Raw genomic sequence first — 27,969 nt, 5'->3', positions numbered from 1 at the left:
TGCCACTCAAGGATATTCACCATCCTATCCTTAAGCCACTGCATTGTTCTTTTGGCAGTATGTTTAGGATCATTGTCGTTTTGGAAGGCGAATGACCTGCCCATCTTCAGTAGTCTAGGAGAGGGACGCAGGTTTTCCTTAAGAATGTGGGTGTCCTTGGCAGCATCCATTTTCCCTTCTATCCTGACCAATTGCCCAGTCCCTGCTGAAGAGAAACATCCCCACAACATAATGTTGCCCCCACCATGCTTCACACTGTGTATGGTGTGTTTTGGGTGGTGTACTGTGTTGGTTTTCGCCAAACATTGCACTTGGAGTTCAGTGCAAAAACACATCTGGAATATTCTGCTACCATGTGGAAAAAGCTTTTATGGTCAGATGAGACTAAGATCGAACTTTTTGGAGACTAAGATTGAAGTTTTTGGACTGAGCTCCAGGCGCTAACCAAACACAGTATGCACACCCAAACACACCCAAAACACACCATACCTACTGTGAAGCATGGTGGGGGCAACATAATGTTTTGGGGATGTTTCTCTTCAGCAGGGACTGGGCAATTGGTCAGGATAGAAGGGAAAATGGATGCTGCCAAGCACACCCAAATTCTTGAGGAAAACCTGTGTCCCTCTCCTAGACAGCTGAGGATGGGGAGGTCATTCTAGCCTGGATGCCAGACCGAAGTTTAGCCCCGACTCCATTCTTTTTCTGCAGGGAACTTCGGTCTGGCACTGCTCCGTTCAGCTGCTACTATTCGAGATACACTTCTGCTCGGACCAATCACATTTCACAGGGCGGGCTTTACGTGATGATTGACATATGAACAGCAGTGACGTTCACGGCTGCATGCGTCCTCGTTCAACGAGTTGGGTGTGAGACCATGTTCGCTTAGGTTGATTTTGATTGCAACAGAAACGCTATGGCTATGAATGCATAATTTGTTCATGCAGTTTGGCCTTTCGTTTATCTTAGCTATTGAAACGGAGGTTTTATCACGGATTCGCACAACTATTTCTGAACACTTAGACCAACGAGGATATGTGGGAAAACTTCAGTTTCACTTTCACCCAGTTAAAACAGCATGTTTGGGTGATGTTGTTCCCGTTTGTTTAAAAATGTCTGTTTGCACGTTGGGTTAACGACACACTTCCCCAGCTGTTCATTGCATACAGTTTGAAGGAATTATTTTTAAAAACGAAGGAGGATGTTTTCCATAGCCTACCCTGCTACATATTTCTGTCTTAGATTTCGCAGATACTGACAGCCAATAACTTGTTCTGTTTGGTTTGGTCTATCCAATGAGTGCAGAGCTATCCCCCCCGCACTGTATCGGTTGAATCACGCCCCATAATCGCAGCTGAATGGAGCAGTTTCAGACTCATATTCTGATAAGAATTGAGTATGACGTCGTCAGGCTAAGGTCATTCGCCTTCCAACACGACAATGATCCTAAACATACTGCCAAAAGAACAAAGCAGTGGCTTAAGGATAGAATGGTGAATATCCTTGAGTGGCAAAGTCAGAGCCCTGACTTAAATCCTATAGAAAATCTGTGGATTGACTTGAAGAGAGCAGTCCATCGCCATTCCCTACAGAATTTGACTAAATTTTAACATTTCTGCACGGAAAATTGGGCAAATATTCCCCTATCTAGGTGTGCAAAGCTATAATAGAGACATATCCGAACAGATTGATGGCTGTAATGAAAGCAAAAGGAAGCTTTACAAAGTATTAAGTCAGGGGTATGATGACTTTTCCAACCCTGTTATTCTAGTTTTTAATTTTTTATTAATTTTCAGAACTGTTGACTTTTTTTTCATTATTTTGATGTTGTACAGCTAAATTTGTAAATATAACTGGAAAAGATTTTTTTTTTTAAATGAGTTTTGATTTCAGGCTGTAAGACAAAAAAAGTAACTATTTCAAAAGGGTATGATGACTTTCTATAGGCACTGTATGCATCTCCAATTCTAGGGAGTTTTTCCTTGCCCCTGTTACTCATGGGCTCTCTTTGAATGTCTAACACTCTGTAAAGCGCCATGAGACATGTGTAATGTATTGGCGCTCTATAAGCGACATTAAATTGATACTGAAATTAAAGTCCGGCGCCCACTGGACACAGTGTTCAGCGGTGTGGGCTTGACGTGCAGGATTTTAGAGCAGTTTTCTAACCCTGTGCGGCTGCCGCACAGCAGACGTTTCTAGTGGGCTTTGCTCCGTTAAAAACAATCGACAGTGTTTCCCATATATTGACTTATTTGTGGCGGCCCACCACAATATCAACACTGACCACCACACAATGATTTTATGTTGTACTACTTAAACTAGATGAACTCCTTTCATTGTAGAGCTATGCACACCTTTCAGCCTCTCTGTTCCTCAACAAACATGCATACACGTTTAAAGAATAAATTAAACAAAATCCAGCAAGGATTGTTGTTGTTGACGACAGGCTAAATCGCAATTAAATCCAGTTAGCATCATAAGTATGTTGCGCAAATTTGTTTCAAATTTGCGCACAAACACACTACCACCACAAATAGACTCAAATTATGTGGGAAACACTGATCGAGTTCTAATTATTTTCTTGTTGCGTCGCGCCGCATATGTGTCCGGTGGGAGCCGGCCTTAACACTGCTGATATGCACCCACACCTGGTATTGCACTGTATAGCATCATATACGCATAGGATCACTATCCTTTTTTCCCGCCATACTAATTGGGTAGTCGTACCTTGTGCTAAATGGGTATGGTACATTGAAAATAGATGAAAAGAGGAATTGTTAAATTGCTCTAACTGCTTTCATCACTTGGATGTTCATTGTTTATTGTGACTTTGAATCTAGCGGCCATTTATCGGTACTGTGTTAATAGATGTTAATAATGTCAACCTGTTAATAGAATGCCTTCAGGAGATTTCACTTAATTCTCTTGTAGTTCCTTAGAAATAAATAAAAATGAAGAAAAGTAACTGCTCTGTCTGTTTCATCCTCTTGAACTAAACTATTAGAGTAAATGCGTTGTTTTGAAAAAAAAAAGATAATTTTAAAGTTTAGTCAGAACATTTTCTCTTGGCCTATTTAGTCCTTTGCCCTTTAAATTAGAATTCAACAGTAAAGGATTAAATGATACATTGTTATAACATATTCATTATTTCCAATCAAATGGCAAGTTTAGGTTTGAACTGAGAACTGAGAAAGTGCTCAATAACTAGGAGTCATAACACAACAACAGGCTCCCACACATGTGGCCTAATTTGCCCTCAGTGAGAGGCATGTGGAAGGACTGTCGTCATCTCTTTTGCAGACTTACCACTGCACTGCTCGGAGCTTCGGAGGACATGTTTATTTTCCCCCTGCTATTCAGTGGCATCATTTGTTTCTCCCTTTACCACATATACTTACAAAGCAGCCTCAGTGTACAAATAGTAAACAATGTTGGCACACGAACTACAAAACATACAAGGTTGGTTTCCCGTAAGCCTCATCCGACAAAAAAAAAAGAAGAAAACTTCAATAAAAATCCCCATTGAAAGTAGCGTTAAATGTAGGACTAGACTGAGGAAACTTGCAAGAGAGAGTTAAGGAGATCAGCAAACCAAGCAGGTCCTGTTCAACACTATGCAAAAACTACCGAGAGTAAGCAGTTTGACCTTTTGCTATGAAAGACTCCCGCAACGGTTACACATGCTGGATGGAGTCCAAGACCTGAACTTCCTCTTTCAGAGCTATTGCTCATAATGCACTTTATGCTGATTGGCAGCCTTGCGGCCAATGACTGTTCACAACAGGCTCCAGCAACTTCCACCTGAATCTCCTACTCGAAGTGGCAATGTCTTGTGGAGGTCGGCAGTAATCAGAGGGATAGTTTGAGTCACAGTCTCTGTTCACTGTCATGCTGTGCCTTTGCTCAGATTGGCCCATTTGTAGCGGTCATTTTATACTCCAAGATTTGCATAGTCTGAGACTTGTTTCAGGTTCAAGGTAGCATTTGTGATCATGCACCGAATTCTCCTCATCCAACAAAGCCAAAGTAAAAAAAAACTGTGTTCCATTCTCTGTGTGCTTTAAAAACAGGATGTACATCGTTAAAAAGGGCCTCACCTGGCAGCTGAAGCAAGTACTTGTAGGGCTCTAGAAGAATCCGCTCCGAAGCATCTCCCTTGTCCCCTTCCATCCCTTGTACTTTCCAGTGAATCAATAAACCTTCAGCAGGTGGGGGTTCCCAGATGGAGGAAGGCAGGAGGCAGAGGAAGGCAGACATGAAAGGGACAAAGACACTGAATATTAATATGTGTTCTTAACAAATGAAAGGGCTTGCTCTACTGAACCTAAATAAAAGCACAGAATCACGCAGATTCTTACCCGCTGGAAATAGCGGGACACATTGACACAGGCAAGACGCAAGCAATTATTTTCTGGCAGGTTTGCTCATTGTGCATTTCGTTTGCTTTCATATTGGCACGCTTTGGCTGTTTTTTTTTCTTGCTGTGCCGTGCCTATCAAATCTGCTGTGTATGACAAGCTTGACTCTTCTCTGCTGCATCGGGCTAACAAGCATAGGGGAGGATAACAGAAGCTGATGGCTCAAACGAAGCCCAACGACATCAAATAAACATAAAGAGATAGTTTCTCTACCAACTTCAAAGGGAATCATGAAAATGTATAAGCAGAAGATCCACTAAAGAGAGTGAATGGGGTAAGAGACTAAAGGTATTCCACTGAATCAAAAACACTACCAGGATTTCATTCTCATTTGAGGTCTGGTTGCTTACATTACATTCTGATGCCTGCACACACACATACACACAATCTACCCGGCTGACAGCTGATGTTAGTGCCTGACTAAAGATGTTGAAGACAACATAGCTTCCGCAGGAATAACAATGCAACACAAACAATCATCTGATCTGCGCAGCTTCGAGGCAGCCATGTTGGTTATAGTGTCAGGTTTGACAAGTTGGTTATAGTGTCAGGGTTGACATGCTGGTTGTAATGTCGGAATGCATGTGATGACTAATATGGAATTCTGTGTATCAGTCAGTAAAAGGAATAGCAGGCAAGAAGTCTGGGGATCTAAAATAGCATGTTTAATAATAAGTAATCCTTACTGCTACAGTATAATCCTTCATCAGCATAAAAGGGATGGGGCCACTGTGCGGCCTTTCACTATGAGTCACACCGTCTAAAACAGAGGTCTCTGACAGGTTGCTCGCAAGTTACCAGTAGTTCCCCACCTATTTCTGAGTAGCTTTCCAAAATGTTTTTAGTCCAAGAACACAAGAACCCTGACACTACTATCACTCTCTTACTTGACACAACTGTATCTCTGTGTGATGTGTGGATATAGTCTCACATGTAGGCAGGTCTCAAATGTAGCTAAGAAAAATGCACTGGCCGCTCACAACAGCGTTATCTTTAAAAAGGATCAAATCAAAACAAAATTCTGAGAGCGCTCCCTAGTTTCCTTCTGTATTCCTCCTCCTGTATTTCAGTACAATATACACATATTGGATTGATATAGACGCTGCACATCAGGGCCCTGTTTGTCTCTGTCTGCTTTTATATTTCACAAATGACTTGTGGATTATTCGTGGATTTATTCCTAGCACATTTACTTGAGCATTTTAGCTAATCAGGGAAGGTAATCAAGAGGCATTGTTAGCATACTTTCTTATAGCAGATAAGATGCAGACACTGAGCTAGGAGGCACAATATAAGATATAGCATGTTCCACAATGATAACAAAAACGCAATGCACTCTCTACAGAAAACTTAAGCATTAGGCCTAGTACTTCAGATTTTATCATTTTCAGAATTTTCCTCTCATCATAGATTGTCATCTCGATGCCACGTTTTGATACTGAACACAGGTTAATTTCTGTGTTAGAAATCAAGAATTATGGATAATGAAATTACACTGTCAAACTGACAGCTGTGTAATAAAACCACCATAATTATAGCACAAGAACGCACAAAGAGTAACAACAACAGATGTTTAGGCTACAACAAGTACGTGAAATCTTGGCCATTCTATGCCATTTCAACCACACTCAGGATAAACAAATGCCCTACATCTGGAGATAAACAAAACAACAGCATTTACCGTGCAGGTGCTGTAATGTTATGACAAAAGGACCATGGCACTGTCTCATGACACGTTGTCAGAGAATGTCTCATGAATGTAGTCACTCCACAGCAATAAGGACTCTGTACTTATGTTGCTTTATAACACACCCAAGCACAAGCACACACAGTTACAGTTACCGATGATATCAAATTCACCTGCCAAAGAGAAAGAAAAACTCACAAGCAAGTCCTTTGTATCCTCCATTAGTAGGCCTAAATCAAACATAAGTCTAACTCGATGAAATTCAACAGCAGGCTTTTCAAATCAAATTCAGCACAGACAGCTGCATTACACGGGCCAGCAACTATGACAGCTCCGCAGCACAGCCATGACCAGATCACCTGACACAGACAGACTTCCAACTTTTGACACGTCATGTAGGCTACCCAATATCCATCTAGAACTTAAGACTTCCCAATTCATCAATAAATCATTAGGCCTACTTTGAGGTCAACAGATGGAACACTGGGAACATGCCAGTGAGTGTGGACATGCATCCAAAATGTTTCACAACAAAGAAGCTGGCAATTAAAAAATAAAGCCCTCATGTAAACAAGACACATTAAAGTCACCAAAGTCATCTAAACACTGAAGCTGGTCTACAGTATCTAAGGAGCTACGCCATAGATGTTAAATTACTGTCTTGGGCTTAAATACACTAATTTAAGGAAATGCGTGGGAAGAAAAAGTACTCTTCTGTATAAGTTTCATAAGCACCCCTTAACAAAAACAACACCAGTGACTTAAACACTCCACTCCACCCACCTTCTGTCAGGCAAATTGAAATCCGGGTACTTCAGCACTTCCGCTTTCCGACGTTTTTTCTTGATTTCCTTGCTAACATTAGCACGTTAGCTTTCGCCTCATTACTGGACTCATCCAATAATGTCATAGATATATACTAAATACTGATCAAAACAATAGGTTAGTAAGTATTACAGTGATCTGACCGGCTTTCGAAAACTGATTGTTCGCTGAAAGAAAGAAAAGGAGCGCGGACGTATTCGATGCGCTCTGCCTCACGGCCAGACCTCGTACCATCCTCCTCATCCGCATACACAGCAAGTTAAATACGCCATGGCCTCTCTACAGAGCAAGCGCGCACAAGTAGGTGGGGCAGGGGAAAACAGGAATGGCCGTCCACTTTCTAGCTTGCCCCTCACGCAGAGAGTCATGGGAGTTGAAGTTTTGATACTGAGCTTTGTATCCAGTGGCTCAATCCTGCAATGAATGTAAATATGTACCTTAAAAAATACACATCCCAGAAACGATAACGGCGATGTCGCCAGAGGACGTTGAAAAAAGTAACAACAAATGGTTTAAAGATTGACCAATGGAAGGAGCCAAAAGGCGGGCATTCAAAGCTTTAGTCCAATGACTGTACACGGAGTGTTCCGTGGGTGGATTTGTGTATCTGTCAGTCAGTTTCAGCCCAAAGAGGGGGATCATAGAGAAAGAGAGCTTGAGTGGGGAGAGAGACTTTGTCGGAATCACATCTCAGCACCGACTGAGGTCTTGCAGACTTCGTCTAAACATTTTCTGACGTCGAGCGACAAATCTTTGAGATCTAATGGATTATTTCTTATTTTTTTCATAACGGACTACTCGGAACTCAGTGTCTCAGTAGGATAGACTATCAAGGTAAGGTTGTTTATAAGCTCATACTTCGAGGTCTTACGCTAAGTAGGCTACGTGTTAGAAATGTTTTATATAGCCTTGTAGAAGTAAAGACAAATCGATCAACAGTGATAGTTTGCAGGCGTTTGTCGCAACATCATAAGACTGAAATAGCTGAATGCACAGAAAGACTATCCTATTCCTAAAAACAGGAGGCATTCGTGTATTGTCATCAACCTTGTTTACTTAAGCAGTAACATTACAGGATTTTCGTTTTGCACGGTTGTTTCTTATCGTCAATGGATGCTCCTTCTTCGTGGCCCATCATCCATCCGTGTTATGTATTGTTTGGGCCAAGTATTTGGGCATTAAAACAGCAGATGTTGTGTTGGAATTCGCTAAAACTAAACAGCGGTCCTCGCCATCAAAAAGCCCAAGTGATGGGGAAATGCTGCCTTGTTGGGTAGCCCTTACGTAAGGCTTTGTGCGCTATATTGTGATTGAGAGAGTATTTCGAATTAATTGTGGGCTACAACTCTCAGAAACAGCGTGTGCATGTCTGGAGTTTCATGGGTCGATCGAATCTTGCATTTGTGCTGTGCTTGGCTGAATCAAGCAAGCGCCCCAAAGAACTCGCTCATTGTAGAGATTCTGAAATGATTCAGCGCGTGATGATATATTGTTCGAACTGTATTTTCGACCGCGCGGTGTGCCTGTGCATAATTCAGCATACTCTATCGCCGTCTTTTCTGGAAATTCGGGGCTTACTTCCTCTGTTCCAGTGTAGTCATGTAGCCCACAATAACGACAAGCCTACAAGAGCGAACTGAAATGGCTGGCTTGTTGAGCATGTAGTCATCATAAGCAGTTTTCCTTCAGTTGTATCCTAGTTAGCAGTGAGATATTGAAGCCATTTAGCCTACTGTACGCGACCTTTCTCTAGCCCAGAATTTGTCGTGCAACCATAATGTCATTCGAAAAATGTTAAGCTATTTCAGTGAGCCACTATCACAGAGAATATAGCTCGACAATGGTCGAGGGTGACATTGTAACAGACTCGTCGGAAGAAATATAGCAAGCTTGTTACTTGTAGCATCTAGCAGACGATATCTGAAGCTCTCCAGTACTCTAACATTATTGCGGTATCGGAGGATTCGAGCGACTTTGTTCGGCTTGACCTTGTTCGTTGGGTTGACAGCTTTTCCATTGTGTGAAGCACCCCGATGTAGTCTCAGCCATCAGTTCCTATCAGAGCTTTCTCTCGTAGACGGAGAATTATGCTCTCTGTTGGTATTATATCCGCCAGCAAACGGGCTACTGCGTAAGTGTATCTTCGTTATTCACAATTGGGCCAAGTATGTTTGTCAATTTTGTGAACTAATGGATTGTTATCGATGTCATTGAGCTTTTTATTCACCCGTTGAAGGCTACAGTGAAAAACTATGCCGTCCCACTTGACGAGATAGAACAAACCCAACATAGCTACCAGTCAGGAGAAAACATTTCTTGACTAGGTTTTCCTTGTCCTTAGATAAATCCTTTGTAACCTGTAGTTGTTGGGATTGTATGACTTCATTTTTTGTTTGTGTGTTTGCTTGTTTTATCCTCATATGGAATAGTAATGTGTCTGCTGTGTGGCACAGAAATGGCGTCATCGAATGCTGTAGCGCTAGACATTACGCTAACCTGCTCCCTTGTACGGCTACTGTAGTTTGTCTTTTTGTCCTCGTAGGGTTTTTCTGACTTTGAAGTTCAAAGGAATGGCTTCTCTCTTTTATTGATACCTTCTGCAAGCTCTGTCATATTTACGCAAACATGTAAACAATAAGTTTTACTTTCTTTTGAGGATGACTGGGATGAACTTGTCGTATGCTCTCATGGCAAAAGAAATCACGTTGAGACCGGAGCAACACGAGATCATTACATAAACGGCAGAAAATGTTCTCTCATTCATCTGATGAGCCTAAGCGCTTAACTTGGCGAAAGTCTGCTGGGTCAGACGATTGTCACACGATGGAAACATCAAATTCACGGTAAAAATCGTAGGGCGGACGTTGTCGACGACGTTTAAGCCAACCCCCGCGGTGCTGTGCTGTCTACCAGGAAAACGATTGTATTTCTTCTCTTCGCCGTTTCACCATAGCGTAGGCTACCGCGCGTCGACGAGTTGAAATAATGAATGTCCTGATATGCTGTCGTAGTAGGCAATTGATATGTTTATTGCATTCTATTAATGCCGCATCTCGCATACATATCCAAGTCCTCATAATGCGAATCAGCCTCGCCCTCTTTTTAAAAATAATATTTTGTCGCAGCGACGAAGTTGTTGTGCCGTAGCCTACAAGCATGTCACTGGTTTGATTGTTTGCAATACTGGTTGTATAACGCACAGGACATACATGCAGCTTATGCTTACATGTTGTTCACAGCTACTGGTTCAAAACACAACGATCACTGAAGCGGAGCGGAGAGGCCTCGTGCAGAGATGAAGGTGAGTCCATTTAAACTTGAATTTTTATTCTTTTCCTTGGCTTACTGTCACGTGGTCGATTCAAATAATATTCTGATAATGTTGCATTAATAAGCTCTGGTTTATAGGCAGACATGTCGCCTCTCTTGTTATGGGGATATTATTATCTGAGAATTTTAAGATAAACCCCAGATAGATTGTTGTAAAGTTTAGTGTGTGGTTATGGTGGTTCATAGATCTGTGTCCAAAAAGTGTCAGGAAAGTTTGGAATCTTATAGTAGGCAAGTGAGGCCTACTTCACTCTGTAGCCTATAGACTTTCTAACTTTAGCAACTGGTCCCCTAATAACAACTTTATTTAGCCTACTGAAAGAAGTGCATGATCACAGAAATATTTCCCAACAAATGTGTCACCAAATATACCCAAGATCAACAGTGACTATAATAAGTAAATCTCATAGTGAAAGGCAATAATGCACATCAATGATATATGCCAAACCCCATGTGATCCTTATTTGGACACAGATCAATGGGAAAAGGGGGTGTCAAATGAGAATTAGGTAGCCTATAAATAAGGAGAAAAGCCAGAGGTGGAGTAACCTTGGGCAGTTGCATAGTTTGATGGACCATAGGGGCTTAGAGGTGGAGAAGTGTATAATATTGTGGGAATTGATGTAGGATGTTTTAAGTCCAGCGCTGGAGAAACAGCATGCCCCATTCTTGTGCCGCTAGCCTAATACAGTGATATGATTTTGAACTAAATGCAGACAAACCATGGTGTAGTTATTGATTGATTTGAACGGAATGCTTTTCATCTGAAGAGTTTGCCCCCCCCCCCCCCCCCCCCCCCCCGTCACTATTGCCGTAGTTCAATTATTCTCTCCATCTTGAGCAAGTTGGCAAAGTTAGAACCATTGTGTCTCCCACAAAGTAGGCTACTTGGAATGTGACAGTGAAAAGGCTTTGCCTTGTCTCCATGGTAACTGGCTGTTGGGCTATTGCCCACAGGATTTGTCCCATTGGCCCACTGGTGTGGCATGTGAGACACAACAAGAACATTTTTAATTTTTAGACATGTTGTTTTGAAAGTGTTTTCATTCTTCTATTGTATACCTTTATGAAAGTGAAAAAACAAGAAACAAAGCTACACAGACAGTGAAACCTGATACATCTTGGGCCATCTCTCAAGATACACAGCAATAAATGGATATCAGGCCAGCTCCTTCTCAGTTAATTCACTCTGACACTCTGTATAATTTCATCTGTCAAGATTTGTCCAATCTCTCTTGGAAGGTAATGAAACCCATGTGGTTGTCAAGCTTGTGTGATGCCGCAGTTTCTCAGCGGTGACATTAGTCGGTGTTCATGGAAACCCCCCAAAAATACCATGCATTGGCAGCGCACTTTATGTACACCATGCTCTTGTCCTGGCGAGGAGAGATTTATTGTGGCCTGTGCTGCCTTTGCGATTGATTAAAGCGTAAGTTCCATTTACAATGCACTCGGGCTGTGAAATGGGTTCATTTGCATTCTAACACTGCCAGCTGGTTGTGGAGTGAAAATGTCTTGGAATTTTCTCCATCCAATGTGTTTTCTTGGATATCTGAATTGCAATAGTCCAAGGGACTTTGCATACCTAAATGCCTGGTCTCTTTCTACACAGTGTAGTTACTGTTGTTATCAGGATGGCAGTTGGCTTGTCAGCTCAGTTCTGTCACATATCTAAGACTAAAGAAAGTGGTCAAAAAGAATAGCGCAGGACAACATAGAATAGTGTTGCACAGCTGCACAGCTGTTTCACAGACTGTTTGTTGCCTCTGCCCTGTACTTAAAGATGCAGTTCCCCTGGACATTCTTGTAATGCATTTGTCTGTAAAAGTACTGTATTCACTGATGAGATGTGCTGTCTGTAAAAAAAATAAATGTTGTTAACTTGTTATACATTGTATACAACACTTTGGATTGCTGTAAGCTTACATCACTGTGAAAATGAGCAATGTTTCCTGTGTGAATATGCTGACAAAGTGTTATTTGATGACTTGATTACAACTCCACAGTCCCTCATAAAGCTGAAGATATGAAAGCCACATAGAGACTAGATAGAGGGCATATAAAGTGCAGCGGTGTAGACGGTTAGGCTGGTCTTGGAGATCACTTGCTCACTATGAAGCTCGCTTGCTCACTGAGCTTGTGATGACACACACTAGTCATGGTGCCATCTGTTTGTGACGCGGCGGCTCCCTCTCATCTCCTCGGAGCGTTTTTCTCAGTCAGGAGGACAATCAGGTGAAAATGAAACAAGTGCTACAAGCGCGGCTCCCCGCACCTGCTCACCCGCCCGCCTGCCCGCTCACTCGCTCGCGTAGACCAGGGTTACACTTTCAGAGGAAAAGATTTCATTTCCATCAGACCAGCATCTGGTTCTGTGCCTCTGATCCAGCAGGTTTGGGTTGTTTTGTGTGCCCCTCCCTCTCCCCCAGTAAAATATTAAAATATGTTTGTGTACTGGCCAGAAGGTTGTAATTGAAATGTTGAGACCGAGCTGTGCTACCCTTGGCCAGAGAGATGCAGTGAGGGGAGGCTTGGACAAAGAGGGGATTCAAAGTCGGATTATTTTACTGCGTGTGAGAAAAGCTTAATTTTCTCCTACATCCCCCCTTCCGTGTTCCTTTGTTTGGCAAACAATCAGATTCATTGTTAACCATGATGGTGGGTCGATTCCCGATCCAGCCCTGTTGTCAAGGAATGTAGTCAGGAAAGGTTAGTAACAGTTTATGTTTGTCTTTCCCAGTTGTCAGATGTGAAATACAAAACTGAACGTAGGCCTACATATTGAGTGAGCAACTGCTGATTATGACATTGATATTACATTGAGACAAAATCACCTTTAGACTTGAGGTGTGTGTGTGTGTGTGTGTGTGTGTGTGTGTGTGTGTGTGTGTGTGTGTGTGTGTGTGTGTGTGTGTGTGTGTGTGCGTGTGTGTGTGTGTGTGTGTGTGTGTGTGTGTGTGTGTGTGTGTGTGTGTGTGTGTGTGTGTGTGTGTGTGTGTGTGTGTGTGTGTGTGTGTGTGTGTGTGTGTGTGTGTGTGTGTGTGTGTGTGTGTGTGTGTGTGTGTGTGTGTGTGTGTGTGTGTGTGTGTGTGTGTGTGTGTGTGTGTGTGTGTAAATGCTGTGTTTGCTTGATGTCTCTCCCCCAGCAGCCAGCTGTGTTTATTATCCCTCCCATGCAAGAGTGTCTCCATTAATGAGTAACTTTAAGAAAAAAGAAAAACACTGTGATTGTTGTAGCAGATTAAATCACACCAGCTCCCAGCTCTGTGCATGTTTTAGGGACCTAACGAACCACACAAAGTGGCATGATCAGTCAGAGTCTTTACTTATGATCTGTACTCAGGTTTTTCTGTTTGAGATATGATGTTGGCTTTTGGTTTTGACTCCCTGATGAAGGCTTGTTTGCCAAAACGCGTTGGAGTTGTATGTGACCAAGCCGCTACAATAAAGGCTTTTTAGCGTTTGTTATCTGAGAGTGCCTTGGAGTTTCTCTTGCTTTTTCATAGGATGTTGCCCAGCTCACAGTGTCATGCTCATGCTTATGCCAGCAGCAGCTGCAGATCTCCGATCCCAGATCCCTTGCACACATGGACTTGGCACTTTATTCTCCGGTGATGATTGACACGCAGAGCCCATTAAGTGGGCACAGCCTCTGCCAGCCTCCAGTGACTGATCCCGTCACGATTGGCCAGGGGAGCACTTTGACCCGCAGCTGAACCGTGTGTGCGAACAGGCTGGCCGCGGGGGTTTAGCGAGAGGAAATGAGCGAGCGTTGCGCCGCGCCGCGCCGCACTGAGCTGAGCGAGCAGGGATTCTTTTTTATCTCCCCTCCACTGTTTCAACACCCGTCCCTTTATCGTGTTTTTGAGGAGGGGATTGTGTGCTGCGTTGGGACCATGCACTCACACACACACACACACACACACACACACACACACACAGCTGACTATGCAGGAACAGAGCGTTGTCATACCAGAGGGTGAGAAGAAATGGACAGAGGCAGACTGCGCCGTTTCCGCGAGTCGAGGGTGGATTGTTTGACACAGATTTCATGGTTGCTTGAAGGAGGTTGTCCAGCCTGGAGTTGCCGTTAATCACTGCGTTTGATGCGACAGCCAGAGGCTGCCTTAGTGCAGCTGAACTGTGGCTTAATGGACCAACCAAACACTGTTCTTCTGCGGTTGTGGCAAAGCCTTTCTGTATTGATATGGCAATCCAACTCACATGGATGCCTACATTTCCTGTGTAGTGGCGTGGTGGTTTGTTATATTGGAGGAGAGGGGGTAGTTAAGTCCATGTCTTTGATGCTCTTGATGGAATGCACTGTGTTCCAGCATTCACAGACATGGCCGTTCTATTTCATGTTGCATGAAAGAAGTCTTGTCACTGACTACTCTTTTCATCTCCCCTGTAAATACCAATGCAATTTGCACCACCTCTCATGGGCTGGCAGAGCTAACTGCCTTGCTGCCTTGCTATTCAGCAAGCCGGCTTGCTATTGGACTCATTAGAGAGCAATCTTGAGAAATCCGACAAAGCATCTGTCAGTTACTATATCCTGCTGTTGTAACTTAGTTGGTTGTTATTAATGATATGAAAAATAACAATTTCTGTTGGGAATTGTATTGTCTTGCACACCACCTACACATTAGGATAGCCTGTTACGGAGGCAATGTTATTGCTGATCTTATTTGTATTCTTTTGAAGCACACTGTTTGTCAGCCTGTCGACTCAATCATGACTAGCTTTGAGTACTTTGTTTGCAAGATAAAGAGCAACAAGGCAAAGAACAATGCACTATCGATGCCAAATATAAAGGCAAGCACGTTATGCTTTCTAATGAATATCTTTCTTGTAATTGTTTTGTAATTGTAAAAGTCACTTTGGATAAAATAGTGTCTGCTAAATGAATAAATGTAATTGTCTATTTTACTGAAGGCGATTATGTACTTGGTGTTTCAACACTTGACTGAGTTCAGATCAGCAGAACTGGAGGAAATTCCACCACAGAATTAGACTGCTTCACCGTCATGAAGTTTTGATGGACCTTCTATCAAGAAGTGCTAAAATTGGTTGCACCTTGAAAAGTTTACATGCATCTCTGTTGCAAACTTTGTTTTATTTCTTCAGAACCAAACTAGTGCTGAACGCCTTCATCGCATATGTATTTTTTAACAAGCCACGCTGGAAGACCTTGTGACAAACAGAAGTAGAATATTATGTTTTTATTACTGTTTACGGAATCTCTTATTCATGTCTGGTAAAAATAAAATCAGACATAATTTTAGCTATGGAGTCCCTCCATTTTAGCAGACATCATTTTAGCTGTAGAGTCCCTCCTCCCTTTCCCTTGTGCTCCGTATGTGAGCGTAGGTGAAAGGAAGTCTCCACGCATAGGTGAGCAGAGCGCCGAACAAAGGCGTCTTCTCCTCGTGGCTCCGGGGCGCATTTTGCCACAGAGCCGAGCAAAACATGTGCGCTTAATCAGGCCGCACAGGGTCTGGGAAAGATTTTCCACCTCGACAGAGGTAGGTGAATCGAAGAGCTGTAAAAAACAGTCAATGAGCCATTATTTTCTCCATGTGAAAAAAAAACTTCACATGTGACTTGTTGGTGTGTGTGTTTGATATTTTGAATGTGTGGCTACAGGCCAATATGGCATCCCTGTTCTCCACAGCTATGTTTTGGCAGGACACTGGAGACTTCAGGCTCTTTAAAACTGAAGTGTCTTGTTACCCGTAGTTCCTGAAGTCCTCAGTCACTTTGGGTTCGGCACTGGGCGGAGGAATTCCTCACTCTTGCACTTGCTGCCCGTTCTCTCGTGGGAGGACTGAATCAGAATTATCTTGAAAATCTTAGAGCATTTTCTGGAAATAGGTGGACATCTCGCAGCTGGTATACATTCATTAGTTTAGCAGACACTACAGTCCAAAGTGACTAATGATCAAATTATTTCTTATTAGTTACTTTCCGTAATCAGTTGTTTCAAGACAACACATCTAATATTTCTCAACAAATTGCTGAGTGCACCCAGCATATTATACAGTTATTGAATAGTGCTAGATGCAGTGTTTTTATTTTATTTTATTGTTGTAACAGTTGTAATGCTACCTCAGAGAAGTAAATATAGTTAGAATACTCCATCTTCCTAGATACTACTGACACCACTGTTTTTCATAACATAATAGTGTTACTACAATAACATGTCAGTTTTAATAGCATAACAATGAGGCTTCATCATAAGCTATTTGTTCAGAGGTTAGATGTTAGGTGTTCAAAACAGAAACAGAACTACTGTATGTCATATAAAAAACATTATTATCTTGGGTGTGTATGTTGCCAGTATTGTTGACCGTTAGTAGCACAAAATCTGTGTTCATATATCTAACAATGGCTGTCACTATTCCAATAATGTCTGCTTCTCACTTTCTGTTTAGGGTAAGTTTTAGAGAATGGTGCAGCTGCACCTAAAGCTATATATTTCCTGTCCTATTGAGTGATGATACTACATTCTTTTCTCATAGAACAATTCAGGGCAGCCACTCACTTTGCTCTAAAGTGGTAAAAGTAATGAAGCATGGAATTATAGCAAGTGTAATTTTTATTCTTAAAGACTCCTATTGTGCTCATAAAGGACATTGCCACAAGAGGTTAAATATGGTGCTCGTTTTAAAAAGATCACTCAAGTGAAATTACCTGACATGAACTCAACCCCATACCCAGCAGTAACTGTCATTATTTAAGAACAAACGTTCCAAACTCTTATGAATGAATGGATTTTAGGAGGGGCCACTTATCTTTGAGGTGTATAGATTGATTCTTCAAGCATCAAAATGGCCCATCTGAGGACCTACTCTTAGTTTCGACCCACTCACATTTAAGCAGTGGCTTAACCCAGCCAGGTTGGAATCTCCCAGGGTGGATGGGTGGGGTGTTGGGACACATCTCTCTCTTGTCCATGTACCTCATTAGAGGTCATGGTAGCTCTGTCTGGCTAGCCAGAGGGCTGGTCCATCACTGGCTCTCTGTGAACAGGGCAGGCCTGGCTCTCTCTTCCTCTCACTCTCACTCACTCTTTATTGTTAATAATGTGTCTCCATTTGTTTTAATTCCTGTGCTATAAGATGTCTTTGGTGCATGGTGACTTTTTTTGAATAGTTATATTGGCAACAGCATAATTTCAGCTCTGTTGTCTATGGTAATTATGGTAAATTATGGTAAATAATGAACCTTGGCTGTTAGTCCAGACAGTCTAGAAGAAACAAGCCAGTCATTAGTCAGAGTATACTCTACTCCAGTAGAATAGTAAAGTACCACTCTATGTTAGTCCACCTCAGAGGAAGCGGGTATCAGCAGGAAATTGCTGACATGTCATTTGTATCATTGGTATATGAAGTCAATGAAAATGATCGTAATGAAGGCCATTATATGCAGGATTCTGCACTGTTTGTTTCACTGAATAGTGAAGGTGTACCAATTGAACAGCAACCATATTAATAATGATCAGGGTGATGTTGAGTACCTAATATTTCTTCATCCCAGTCCATATTACAGCATGCAATTAGAAACATACTATTAAACCCCAATGCTTGTTGTTGCCATTCTTCTTTCACTATTGAATTTCACTTTCACTAAACTAAAGTACTGTCTTGGCCTGGGTTGATGTCCAACAGAGCCCTACCTAAACAGCTGTCACTGAAATTGTGTCAAGAGAGATGGAGAGACACAAATGCTAGAACATTACTTCTGTTTTTTTTTTTGTTTCTTTCTTTTTACTCTCAGGCTTTCAACTGTGTAATTATGTGTTTTCCAAAGGAAAGATGTTCCTAAGCATACGTTTGAGGCCAGTTAAAAGGCACCTATGGGCATACTGTATACACAGTATGTTTTCTGCAGTAACTGTCAAATATTTGTAAAATTGTGCCTAAAACATTGGTGTGTATCCATGCATATTTTTTGAGAAACGTCATACTGTGGATGATGGTTTAAATTAAGTTTTTGGCTTTGATTGAAAAGGACATTTCATCACACAAGCACAATGGAAAGAATGTAATAGGATGTTTGGAACTATTTAAGTCTGAAGCTTGTAGTGTTTGTTTGTGTTGGAAATACATGAGGCTAACCAGTGTACTCATTGGAGTTCTGGTTTCATTCAAATGACATGGTAGACTCTAGATGGCTAATCATTCAGGAACTTCAGGTCATCATTTTGTCTTCATTCACCACTCGTGCATTTTCTTAGTTTCCGGAAAATACTTTTACAAGCACTCCCACTTCAGAGTATGTTAATTAGCCATGACTTGGAAGATAATGTCAATAATAAGAATACCAAATATTTGCAATACAAGACACATCTAATTAAGAGACACCAGTCAGTGGCTTGTAGCAGTAGTGACTCATTGAAGGTTGCGGTAAAAGTGAATATTTTCCCTACCTTGCAACAGGAACACAATCACTCAATCAATCTAAACAGACGCACAGAATGTTATGTTGTTATGTGCGCACTGTTGCTTTAGACTGTGGCCTGTTACAAGATTCCATTCTGTTCTACTGCATGGGATTATCACTGTGCTTGTTGTGTCTTGCTTTTGAAAATAATATAATCAACAAATGCCAGTCGGCTCGTTAGAGTATACTGTAGGGGCATAATTTGATTACTTGACTGAAAGAGCAGTTGTAAGACTGATTGCTCCAAGGACCGACAAGATGTAACAGTGGGTTCAGCCTCAATATTCTGTTGTATTATTGTGATATTCTGTGTCAAAATGGTAAAAATGCTTTGTGAAAGTTAAAAATTGCACCCCCCCTAAGGGTGTTAATAAACAAAACAGTGATTCATGTTTTTTTGGTCTTAGTACTTGTTGACTGTTGTTTGTCTACATAGTTTCATTTTTTTGATGTGTTGGAGAAAGATGTCCCCTGTTCTGTCCAGACTGACCTGTTGTAATGCAGAAATATTTTAGAACCAGCCATCCCCAGCCGTGTCACATGTTTCTCAAAGCAATAGATCTGTCCCTGATGCCTGTTTGCAGTTAGGAATGTGATAGGTTGTGTGTGCATGTGTGTGTGCGCGAGCACGCATACATGTGCATATATGGGTGTGTGTCATCTTTAGGGGGTTATTATCACCATGTTTATGTGTGGCCTGCTCTGGTCTTGGCACGTTTTGGTGGTTTGTTTATTATTTATTTGGTGACCACGGGCACATAAAAGATTGCATCAGCCGCGGCACTAGCAGGGGAGCCGGTTTGTCCATTTGTATTTGAGGTTGTGTGGTGTTAATGAACAGCTGTGCAGTCGTGGCCCTGCTGATGGCCTGTGAAGCGGAGGACCACAGGGTGTGTGCGTGCGTGCGTGTGTGTGCGCGTGCTGCCAGCTCAGCTGAGGAGGATGGTGGTTTACCGTTTGGTGCCTCACCAGAGAGTATGGCTTTTTGCATGACCGTGGGAGACCCGTGGTTATTACCACCAAAGAGTAGTAATCCTACTGCATACACTTCTATCTCATGTGTCTGTCAGATCGTGGTGTATGAAGCTTCTGTGGTGTTTGTTGTTACGCACTTGGAAGTCTTGTGTTTATGTGACGGTTGTCAGTGGGGCCAATGGTAAATTGTCACGTCAGTGGACAATAAAGCGATTCTATTTTATTCTGTTGTTAAATATATGCCTCAAACATCTTTTATTATTATTATTCATTTTGCATATGAAGACTTTATATGATTAGACAGCTACTAGAAAGATAGTTTTTGCACATCACTGCTATCACAGATGACCTCTCTTATTTATAATTAGATCCTAGACAGAGTTGTCGATACTTGATGTGTTGAAGGAAAAACTGTTGCTCTGACGAGGTCTTCATGTTAAATGGGATCATGCTTGAAAAGTGCCGTCCTCCTCAATTGAGTGTTGGATCGATCAGCGCAGAGCAGTGGTAGTGTATGCTTTGGTAAATGCTGGATTTTTCAGTTGAGATATGACATTTATTTTTTAGAGGGGGAGCCGACTGAAATGGTTGTGTACTTTCAATCGATCAGCCAATGAATCACACAAACAGAAAATGACTTGGTGTCTAGTTTTGTTTAGTTGGATTTCCTTTTGTTACTTTTTTGGAAACTTTTGAAGCCAGATGTGCGTATTGTGAATATTTTCAGGACCTGGCAGTCCTGTGTCCTGAACATGCATCTGCATCCAGTATCTTTTCACTTTTCAATCTTGTTCACATCAGGAAAGTCATTTATTCAGCCCAGAGTGCAAAAGCTCCTCTAGTCCAAGAAACCTGGATTGTCGTCGCCTGCGGGAAAGCGTCTGAACGGCTAAGAACATAGAGCTTCATGTTTCATTATTGCCATCCTGGCTCCGTGGCAGTGTTCTAATTTTTTGTTGCCAGGGAAACGAGGCAGCCTAAAAGAGCTCTTTGAGGAGTAGATTCAAAAAGAGCAACCCGAGCATTTAAAATACGAGTGTCCTGTATTCACGCCGAGGAGGCTGCCTTTATTTTGGAGGAGTGGAGTTGGTGGGGGCTCAGATCAAATGATCCCTGTACTGTAGAACTCTTCCTTTGGCACATTTACTCGTTGCTTGCTGTGCAGACCTGCTTCTGATGCTTCTCATTAACTGTAACAGCTTCATAATAGCTTGTGCTGATTATGTGCTCAATATATTTGTGCAAGATTGGTGCGATTAACCCCTTCAGTATTTGATGTGATCAAATAAACTACTTGTTTTAGCTCCAATGCCCATGATGAACCCAGTTGCTTTGGTGCTGACTGGTTATCCTGATGCTTGGTGTTTAGGCAGGGCATCCAGTAATCGTAAGGTAATGGGTATTCAGCAGATATACCCCCCCTACTTACAAAGACAACATTGGGGAATTGAGCCGACCACACACACGAAGTGCCAACAATAACCACTGCTCTACGGCACTAAGCAGGCCCAGCTTGAGTGGTGTTTAATCAACGGAGGCTCATTGATCATCACTTCCTCTCATCCTGTAGTCACTCATCTGTTCAGAAAAGCCCAGTATATCCCGTAATTTCCCAACTTTTAGCTGTGGTTTATGCATTGATTTGGACATTTCTTCGGCTATGAGGTTATACACAGGGGCAGTTAATATGGTATCAACATGGTTTTGTTTTTTTAACTTTCGTAAAACGCTGTCCTGTGGTTTATGCACAATGAGGCTAATGCACAGAAAATTACAGTAAGTATGTAGTCAATTAGCAAAACCCACAACGACCAGGATAAGAATACAAATCCGGAATGTTCACTAACAGTGTGATAAACTGCGTTTGAACTTTTGTTTAAATATGTCAGCCAAAGCCTCAATCTGTGTTTGGAGTCATCAGGAGAAAGCTTCACTTACTTGTAACCATGTATGAGGACAGTTTCCAGCACTAGACTAATGCAGTGGGCCTCCCAACATTCAGTGTGTGCTCTCTCAATAACTACTCGAAATGCATCAGACAAACAGCCCAAGGTGTGTGTGTGTGTGTGTGTGTGTGTGTGTGTGTGTGTGTGTGTGTGTGTGTGTGTGTGTGTGTGTGTGTGTGTGTGTGTGTGTGTGTGTGTGTGTGTGTGTGTGTGTGTGTGTGTGTGTGTGTGTGTGTGTGTGTGTGTGTGTGTGTGTGTGTGTGTGTGTGTGTGTGTGTGTGTGTGTGTGTGTGTGTGTGTGTGTGTGCCGTGACATGCATGTGGTAAATGCTTTCAGAGGTGACTGATGACATCCATATCGCTAGACGGCTAATGTTGCTTTTCCAGGCTGGCCTTGTTATGGATGCTTTATTGCCTCAGAACAAGTGCCCCCTTTGGCTTGTCCCTCACTGTCCATTAGTGTGAAGTAGGAACAGCATGGCGAATGTGTGGCCAGAGATCCCTCTGCCCATCTCACGCTAATGCGCAGAGAAACACCACTGACCACTCAAAGGGCCATGGCTACACCTGTAATGGGAATGAGCCTAAACGGTGAAGTGATCTTCATAGGGTTCTAGTATTTATCCACACAAGTCGGTTTAGAGAATGAGTTACAACCCTGCCACTAGTACAAGAGGGCCATCCGGGTAATAGTCAGAAACTGAAGTCGGGACTCATTTGTGAAATCTAAATGTCCGTGTTCCGTCAAGTCAGGTCCAAAGTCATTTTCGATCTGAGGTGGTAGATTGGAGGTGGTCGACTTTACTCATGCAGTATTAAAAAAGGGGCCGCAAAGTGATATATCCCCCCTGTCAGCCATTTGGCGCTGTCATCCGCGACAGAGACATGCTGTTGGCAGCACAACCCTCTGCCATTGTAAGTGTCTTCTGTGAGTGTAATTCGCTCGGATTTCTCGCTCACTCGCTCTCACTGGCTCTTTCTCCTTATCGCTCACTCTTTCTTTATCACTCACTCTTTCTCCTTTTTTTCCCCCCTTCTCTCTCTGCCAGACCCTGGAGGAGCCCCCATATCTGACAGTGGGCACGGATGTGAGTGCCAAGTACAGAGGGGCTTTCTGTGAGGCAAAGATCAAGACTGCCAAGCGCCTGGTGAAAGCAAAGGTAAGCTCCTCTCATCTCGCTGAAATGGCTCTCGGTTGGTTATCTCCAGTGGGCAAGAATATTCATCATTCAGCACAGTGGGACATGACGACGGCTGGATATCGCCATGCCAGGATAGCTTTGTGTTCAGTAGTGCTTGAATCCCTGTTTGTTAGTTGACTAGGACATGCCCAAATGTGTTTGTTATTTCCAAACAAAAAGCAAACAACAATACTGTATTGTGTCTGTGTGTGTGAGCTTGTTTGTTTGTTTACAGTTCAGGGTTAGCTTGTTTTATCGTTGTTATTGTGTGAGCAAGAATCCTGCCAGTATGTCTACATGTTGCTTGCTGTAGGCCCAAAGCTTAGGAAAGATAAAGGAATAACACATTTGCGCATATAGTATACAGCCATACCTATAAATAATGTCTTGCCGGTATAAGGGACTGCAACAATTGGTTGAGTAATCAATTGTTTTTCATCTATTAGATTAAGATAGGCAACTATTTTTGCAATCGGTCAATTAGTTTGTGTCGTTTTGGTTTGTGTTAGGAAAATGTGTAAAATGTTCTATAAGCAAATATCAATCTTTTATCAATCAAACAGCTATTCAATTAATCAAGAAAATAATCGTCAGATTAATTGACTATGAAAATAGCTGTTAGTTGCAGCCCTACTTGCTGGCATGGGTTATTTAACCAGTCGTAAATCTTAGCATTAGAAGGGAAACTTCATTGCCTGTCACATAATACCGTAACCTGCGAAACCTCCTCAAACAGTTCATCCATCTCATCTGGAGAGAGTTTGGCATTGCATCTGCGGTCACAGGCTGTTTTGTGGTCATATTAGCTTGCATGTAATATGGCTCTATTTGGTCGTCAAGTCCGCGCCGTGCCGTGTTGTCAAGAGCCAACTCTCCCTGTATTGATACTGACCGGCTCATTTGCTAAAGTGACTGAGAAATATTGATGTCTTGTATTATTAACATAGCTCCACACGAGAGGCCGAGAGCGTCTGCTAAATGACTAAGGATGAGACATTTTTCTGCAGGCTGGCGGAAGCCTAAAGTGATCTAAGTGAAGCATTGTCGTCGGAGCTAAACAGCCAGACTCTCGCCATTGTTCCATTCAGACGCAGGGACTCAAAAGACTTTCTGCCGCTGCTGGTGGAGTTTTGTTAGTTGCTGTTGAGCCTGACAGTAGGAAGAAAGGATAGAGATTGAAGGAGATGTGGAGAGAGAGAGAGAGAGAGAGATGTTTAAAGTGTGTGGAGACTGCCTGGTGCTGTGCTGTTCTGTTCCTGAGCTCTCTGAACTCTTTCTAGTCCACAATCCTGATTCTGGCAGGTCTGTCCTCTCTACAAACACAGGCCCCTAGCCACAACTATGCTCTCTCTCTCTTTTTTCATACGTTCAGTGGACAGACGCCCAGGAGAAATAAGTCTGCCTGTGTATGCAGACCGTATCCCTTTCGGACACAAACGCATGTTAGTACGAGAACAACGGACGTGGGAGGACATTTCTGGAGACGGGCTGTTTTTGAATTGTGCCGTTGAAAACACTCGAAGATAATTACAGGATAATTCATAAAGGCAGACGCATCATCAGCGGCAGCCGCTGCTCTGCTTGTCTCGCAGCACAATGCCGTCTTTGAGTAATGCTGCTCTCTCTCTCTGATATTTATTAAAAGCTGCTGCTAATTTAAACTGGTAAATCGTGTCAAGTGTCTCAGAATAAGATGTCCATTTTGCAAACCGATTGCTCTACAGCTTGAAACAGAATAGCGCTGATCAAAGTAGACTCGGAACGGCACAACTGCAGCAAAAACCCGTACTCGGTGTAACACAAATGGAGGATTACAGCAATTAGTCATGGGTTGTTGTGATTTTGAATATTCCCACCTAATGAATTCCACTCCAGCGCTTTGGTGAATTAATCTCTTTTTGACTGCAAGCTTAACAAACGGGACGGTGCCATATGGTGTAGCAACACTCTGTGTGGTTTAAAAATAAGATCAAAGAGCCCACTGTAACATTGCCGCATTCATATTGCCTTGTTTTCATCGTCAGGAGTTTTTTTTCCCCCCATTAATGCAAATTCTGCTTTGCCTCGTTTTCACCCTTATGTTTGTTCTCTTCAGAGCAGTGTGTACTTCTTGACCCCAGCGGGGATATTCCTAGTGGGTGGTTTAGTAACATGGCTGTTTGAGTTGCAATAGCTTGGAATAAGTGGTAAACCTCCTAATAGAAGAGCCTTATGGGTTCATTCCAATAGTACAACAAAGTTCTCTTAGGAGGTTTACCAAATACTCTTGAGTTAACCTGCCAAGGTCTGTCACTAAACCATGTATTTGGAATGCCCCCCCTGAGTTTATGTAAGGTCTGAAGTGGACACTGGTCCTTCCTGTCCTTTTCTGCCACCCCCTCACTCTCTCGCCACCCTATGCAGCACTCTATCTGTCCTCCTCTCCTCTTCCGCGATTCCTCCCCCTGCTCAGCATTACTTCTGTGGCCTTGTTAGAAATCGGATTAGTCAATTCAGCTAAGAACCAGGACCCCTGCTGAAGAGACCTAATCAAATTCTTCTCATGCTATCACCAGTGACATCATTAGCTCTGGGCAGCGTGCTCTCTCTCCCTGTAGAGCACTTTCACAAGACTCAACAGCCACAGGGCTCTCTGGGCTTCGTCTCCCAAGCTCTGCCGGTGAATAGTGTTGATGACTCCCTCCCCCTCTGAAGCTCTGTCTCTATCACTCTCTCTTTCCCCCTCTCTCCCTCTCCTTCTTTATCTCTCTTTTATCTCTCTCCAGTTCTGTTTGGAGAGCTATTACGCTGATATGCACTCTCTTGCTAGTCTCTCCTCGGAGAGCGGTGGCCTGGTGTTTGAGGCGTTTGCGTAGTATTACTCTGTGCCGTGCTACACAGAGACTGATGGAGGCATTGCATCAGCAGCGCCATCACCATCACCGGCCCCGGCACCACCCGAGCATAGCCCGCATTCCCCGGCCCTTGCCGCTGTCAAACGCCCTGTAAAAGATAAGAGGCTCACCGCTGCTGCCGCCGCCTGCAAAAGCCCTGCAGCATGTGTAAGCATGCCCGCCCGGCAGCGTCGGGTGGTGCGGTGCGGTGCGGTGTGACGTTCAGCCAAGCGTTGAGGCTGCCCCACAGCCCATCACCTGAGCCCTCAGCTGGAACGTCAAAAGAAGGGTGTCAGGCGGTTATTTATTTATTTATTTGTAAAGCTGCTCTCCTCTCCTCTCCGGCAAGCCCATTGATCCGCCGCAGCCTTTGTGTCCACAAGCTGCCACCTGCTGCGTGGCTTAATACCGCAGGTGGATGCTAACTCAGGAGAGGGAGGCATTCTCATGCACTGACAACATGCCTTCTGGTGCAGACAGCAGAAGTAGCAGCAGCAGCAACACTCCCGCAAGCGCTTGTGGGCTTCTGTGCGGGGCTCAAAGGTGTCAGACTGCGCTGGTGTACGCCTGTTGAAAGAGAGGCATGTGCTCGGGCAGAAGTGGGCTTATCTGACACAACTAATCAGAGCTTGATATGCAGTGGAGCAGTTAATTCCTCTGAAGCTTTCATGATTCATGATATTATGAAAATTTTAATAAAAAGGTGTCTATGATTTAATCTCCCACTTTTAGCAACGGAGTTGCTTTTTTTTTGGTTTTAATTGTATGATGTATTAGGGAAATCTTCAGCGGAAGATTACACTTCATCCCCCCTCTTCCAATCCCTTGCTATGGTAACACAGTTATGTAAGACAACACAGTGGTGACACGCCTGAAGTTTGGAACTCCCCGAGTGCCTTTCTAGTTCCCTTAGCCCACTTGATTCTCCCACATCATAGATCTGAGGTGGGATGTGAAGGTGCTGGCTGTAAGCATGTGGTCCTGGTGACATCCATCTAATTACTTCCTTGCTTCTTACAGTTATTAATCCCTCACTTAAGTGTTTTTTATCCGTCTTTGATGTAGAGTGCTAATTTATAAACAGCTCCTCCTGTGTGGTTGAGCTTCTTCGATGCGAAACGGAAATTCCCCAGATTCTCGGCGTGGTGTAATCGGGTGTGTTTGTTGCTTCTGCTGAGGTAAACGTAAACCCAGGGCTTACGTCGATGATTCAACTCTACAGCCATTGTTTGCTTTGCCGTTTTTAGGGCTTTCTGATAAGGTGATATGAGTCTAAAGCCACATAACCACTTTGGTGTGCTCCTGTTTGGATGCACTGACCAGACTTTATCATCTAACCACATAAACGTCCTTCTGCTATAAACTCGCTTGTCATGTTATGCGCGATGGCACATGCTAAATGGGATACAATTTAACACAACCTAATAAGCATTGCATGATTTTTTTTTTCCATTTGAAATCTACCGTAATTTCCCAACTATTAGCCACGATCTATTCATGGGTTTCATCATGTCCCTTTTCACAGGTATATAAAATCAAGCACCTAGATTATGAATGCATACTGCGTACTGCTTGATTAATTCACCTGTGGAAAGGGACCTGAAGAAACCCATGAATACATTGATTTTGCAAAATTTCTTCAGCTATGAGGTTGCATTTTGTTGGCTGGTGTGTGTCGCTGGGGTCAGGGCACTCCTGTAGCCCGGAGGCTGCGTTATGACAGCAGAGTCGAGCACACTGCGGGCAGGAATGCACGATTTCACTGACTCGCATCCCTCCTTCTGTACACTATTTCTTTTCTCTCTTTTCTCTCTGACTCTATCTTTTCCCCCCTATCCTATCTTTTTTGTGAGCTATTGTTGCTTCTTTGATCTGGCTCAAAAAGGGCTGTCCCGGCTCTAGCTTGTCAGACGGTTCCCCACCTATTTGGAAACTTCCATGACCCAACACAGGGGTAGTTAATATGGTATTAATATGATTTTGTTTCTTTTATCTTGCATAAAACACTGCCCTGCGGCTTACACACAATGTGGCTAAGACGCAGGAAATTACTGTATGACAAACTCTACTTTAGGCAGCCATTGTATTTCTCTCTGCATAGTAGTCGGATGTCTACACACACACTACACAGAGACCAGCTGTTATTGGTGGTGTCTGTGCCAGCATGGACCCCCCTCTGGCTGCTCTTACTGAGAGTCTCACTTTCATCCGCGGATCGACGCGAGTGCACATTTCACTCGTCCAGACACTCTCCGTTGGCTTTGCCATATGCTGGCTAGACTT

General features: G+C 43.0%; 2 protein-coding genes across 6 annotated transcripts in view; one reads left to right on the top strand and one right to left on the bottom strand.

Annotated features, from left to right (window-relative positions):
- ggps1 (geranylgeranyl diphosphate synthase 1) overlaps window positions 1–7,212 on the bottom strand; it is a 29,855-nt gene extending 22,643 nt beyond the window's left edge. The window contains exons 1-2 of one of the 2 annotated variants that reach the window (XM_062519518.1): window positions 6,892–7,212; window positions 4,101–4,202 (exon numbers count right to left, since the gene is read on the bottom strand). In XM_062519518.1, the coding sequence (XP_062375502.1) occupies window positions 4,101–4,173 (73 nt within the window). In that variant the 5' untranslated portion in view covers window positions 4,174–4,202; window positions 6,892–7,212. Of the gene's footprint in view, window positions 1–4,100; window positions 4,203–6,306; window positions 6,450–6,891 lie in introns of those variants that run through there. The other variant, XM_062519519.1, reaches the window with a different exon arrangement.
- A 380-nt stretch (window positions 7,213–7,592) lies between these two features.
- The window catches only part of arid4b (AT-rich interaction domain 4B), a 47,299-nt gene continuing 26,922 nt past the window's right edge, over window positions 7,593–27,969 (top strand). For all 4 annotated transcript variants that reach the window (XM_062519064.1, XM_062519063.1, XM_062519062.1 and 1 more), the window contains exons 1-3: window positions 7,593–7,767; window positions 10,173–10,234; window positions 22,682–22,792. In XM_062519064.1, coding sequence (XP_062375048.1) covers window positions 10,229–10,234; window positions 22,682–22,792 — 117 coding nt within the window. In that variant the 5' untranslated portion in view covers window positions 7,593–7,767; window positions 10,173–10,228. The remainder of the gene's footprint in view (window positions 7,768–10,172; window positions 10,235–22,681; window positions 22,793–27,969) is intronic.

The sequence above is a fragment of the Sardina pilchardus genome, chromosome 18 (genome assembly GCF_963854185.1).
Source record: "Sardina pilchardus chromosome 18, fSarPil1.1, whole genome shotgun sequence".
NCBI lineage: Eukaryota > Metazoa > Chordata > Actinopteri > Clupeiformes > Clupeidae > Sardina > Sardina pilchardus.
The sequence above is the reverse complement of the archived record's forward strand: the minus strand, read 5'-3'. Positions and strand labels throughout refer to the sequence as shown.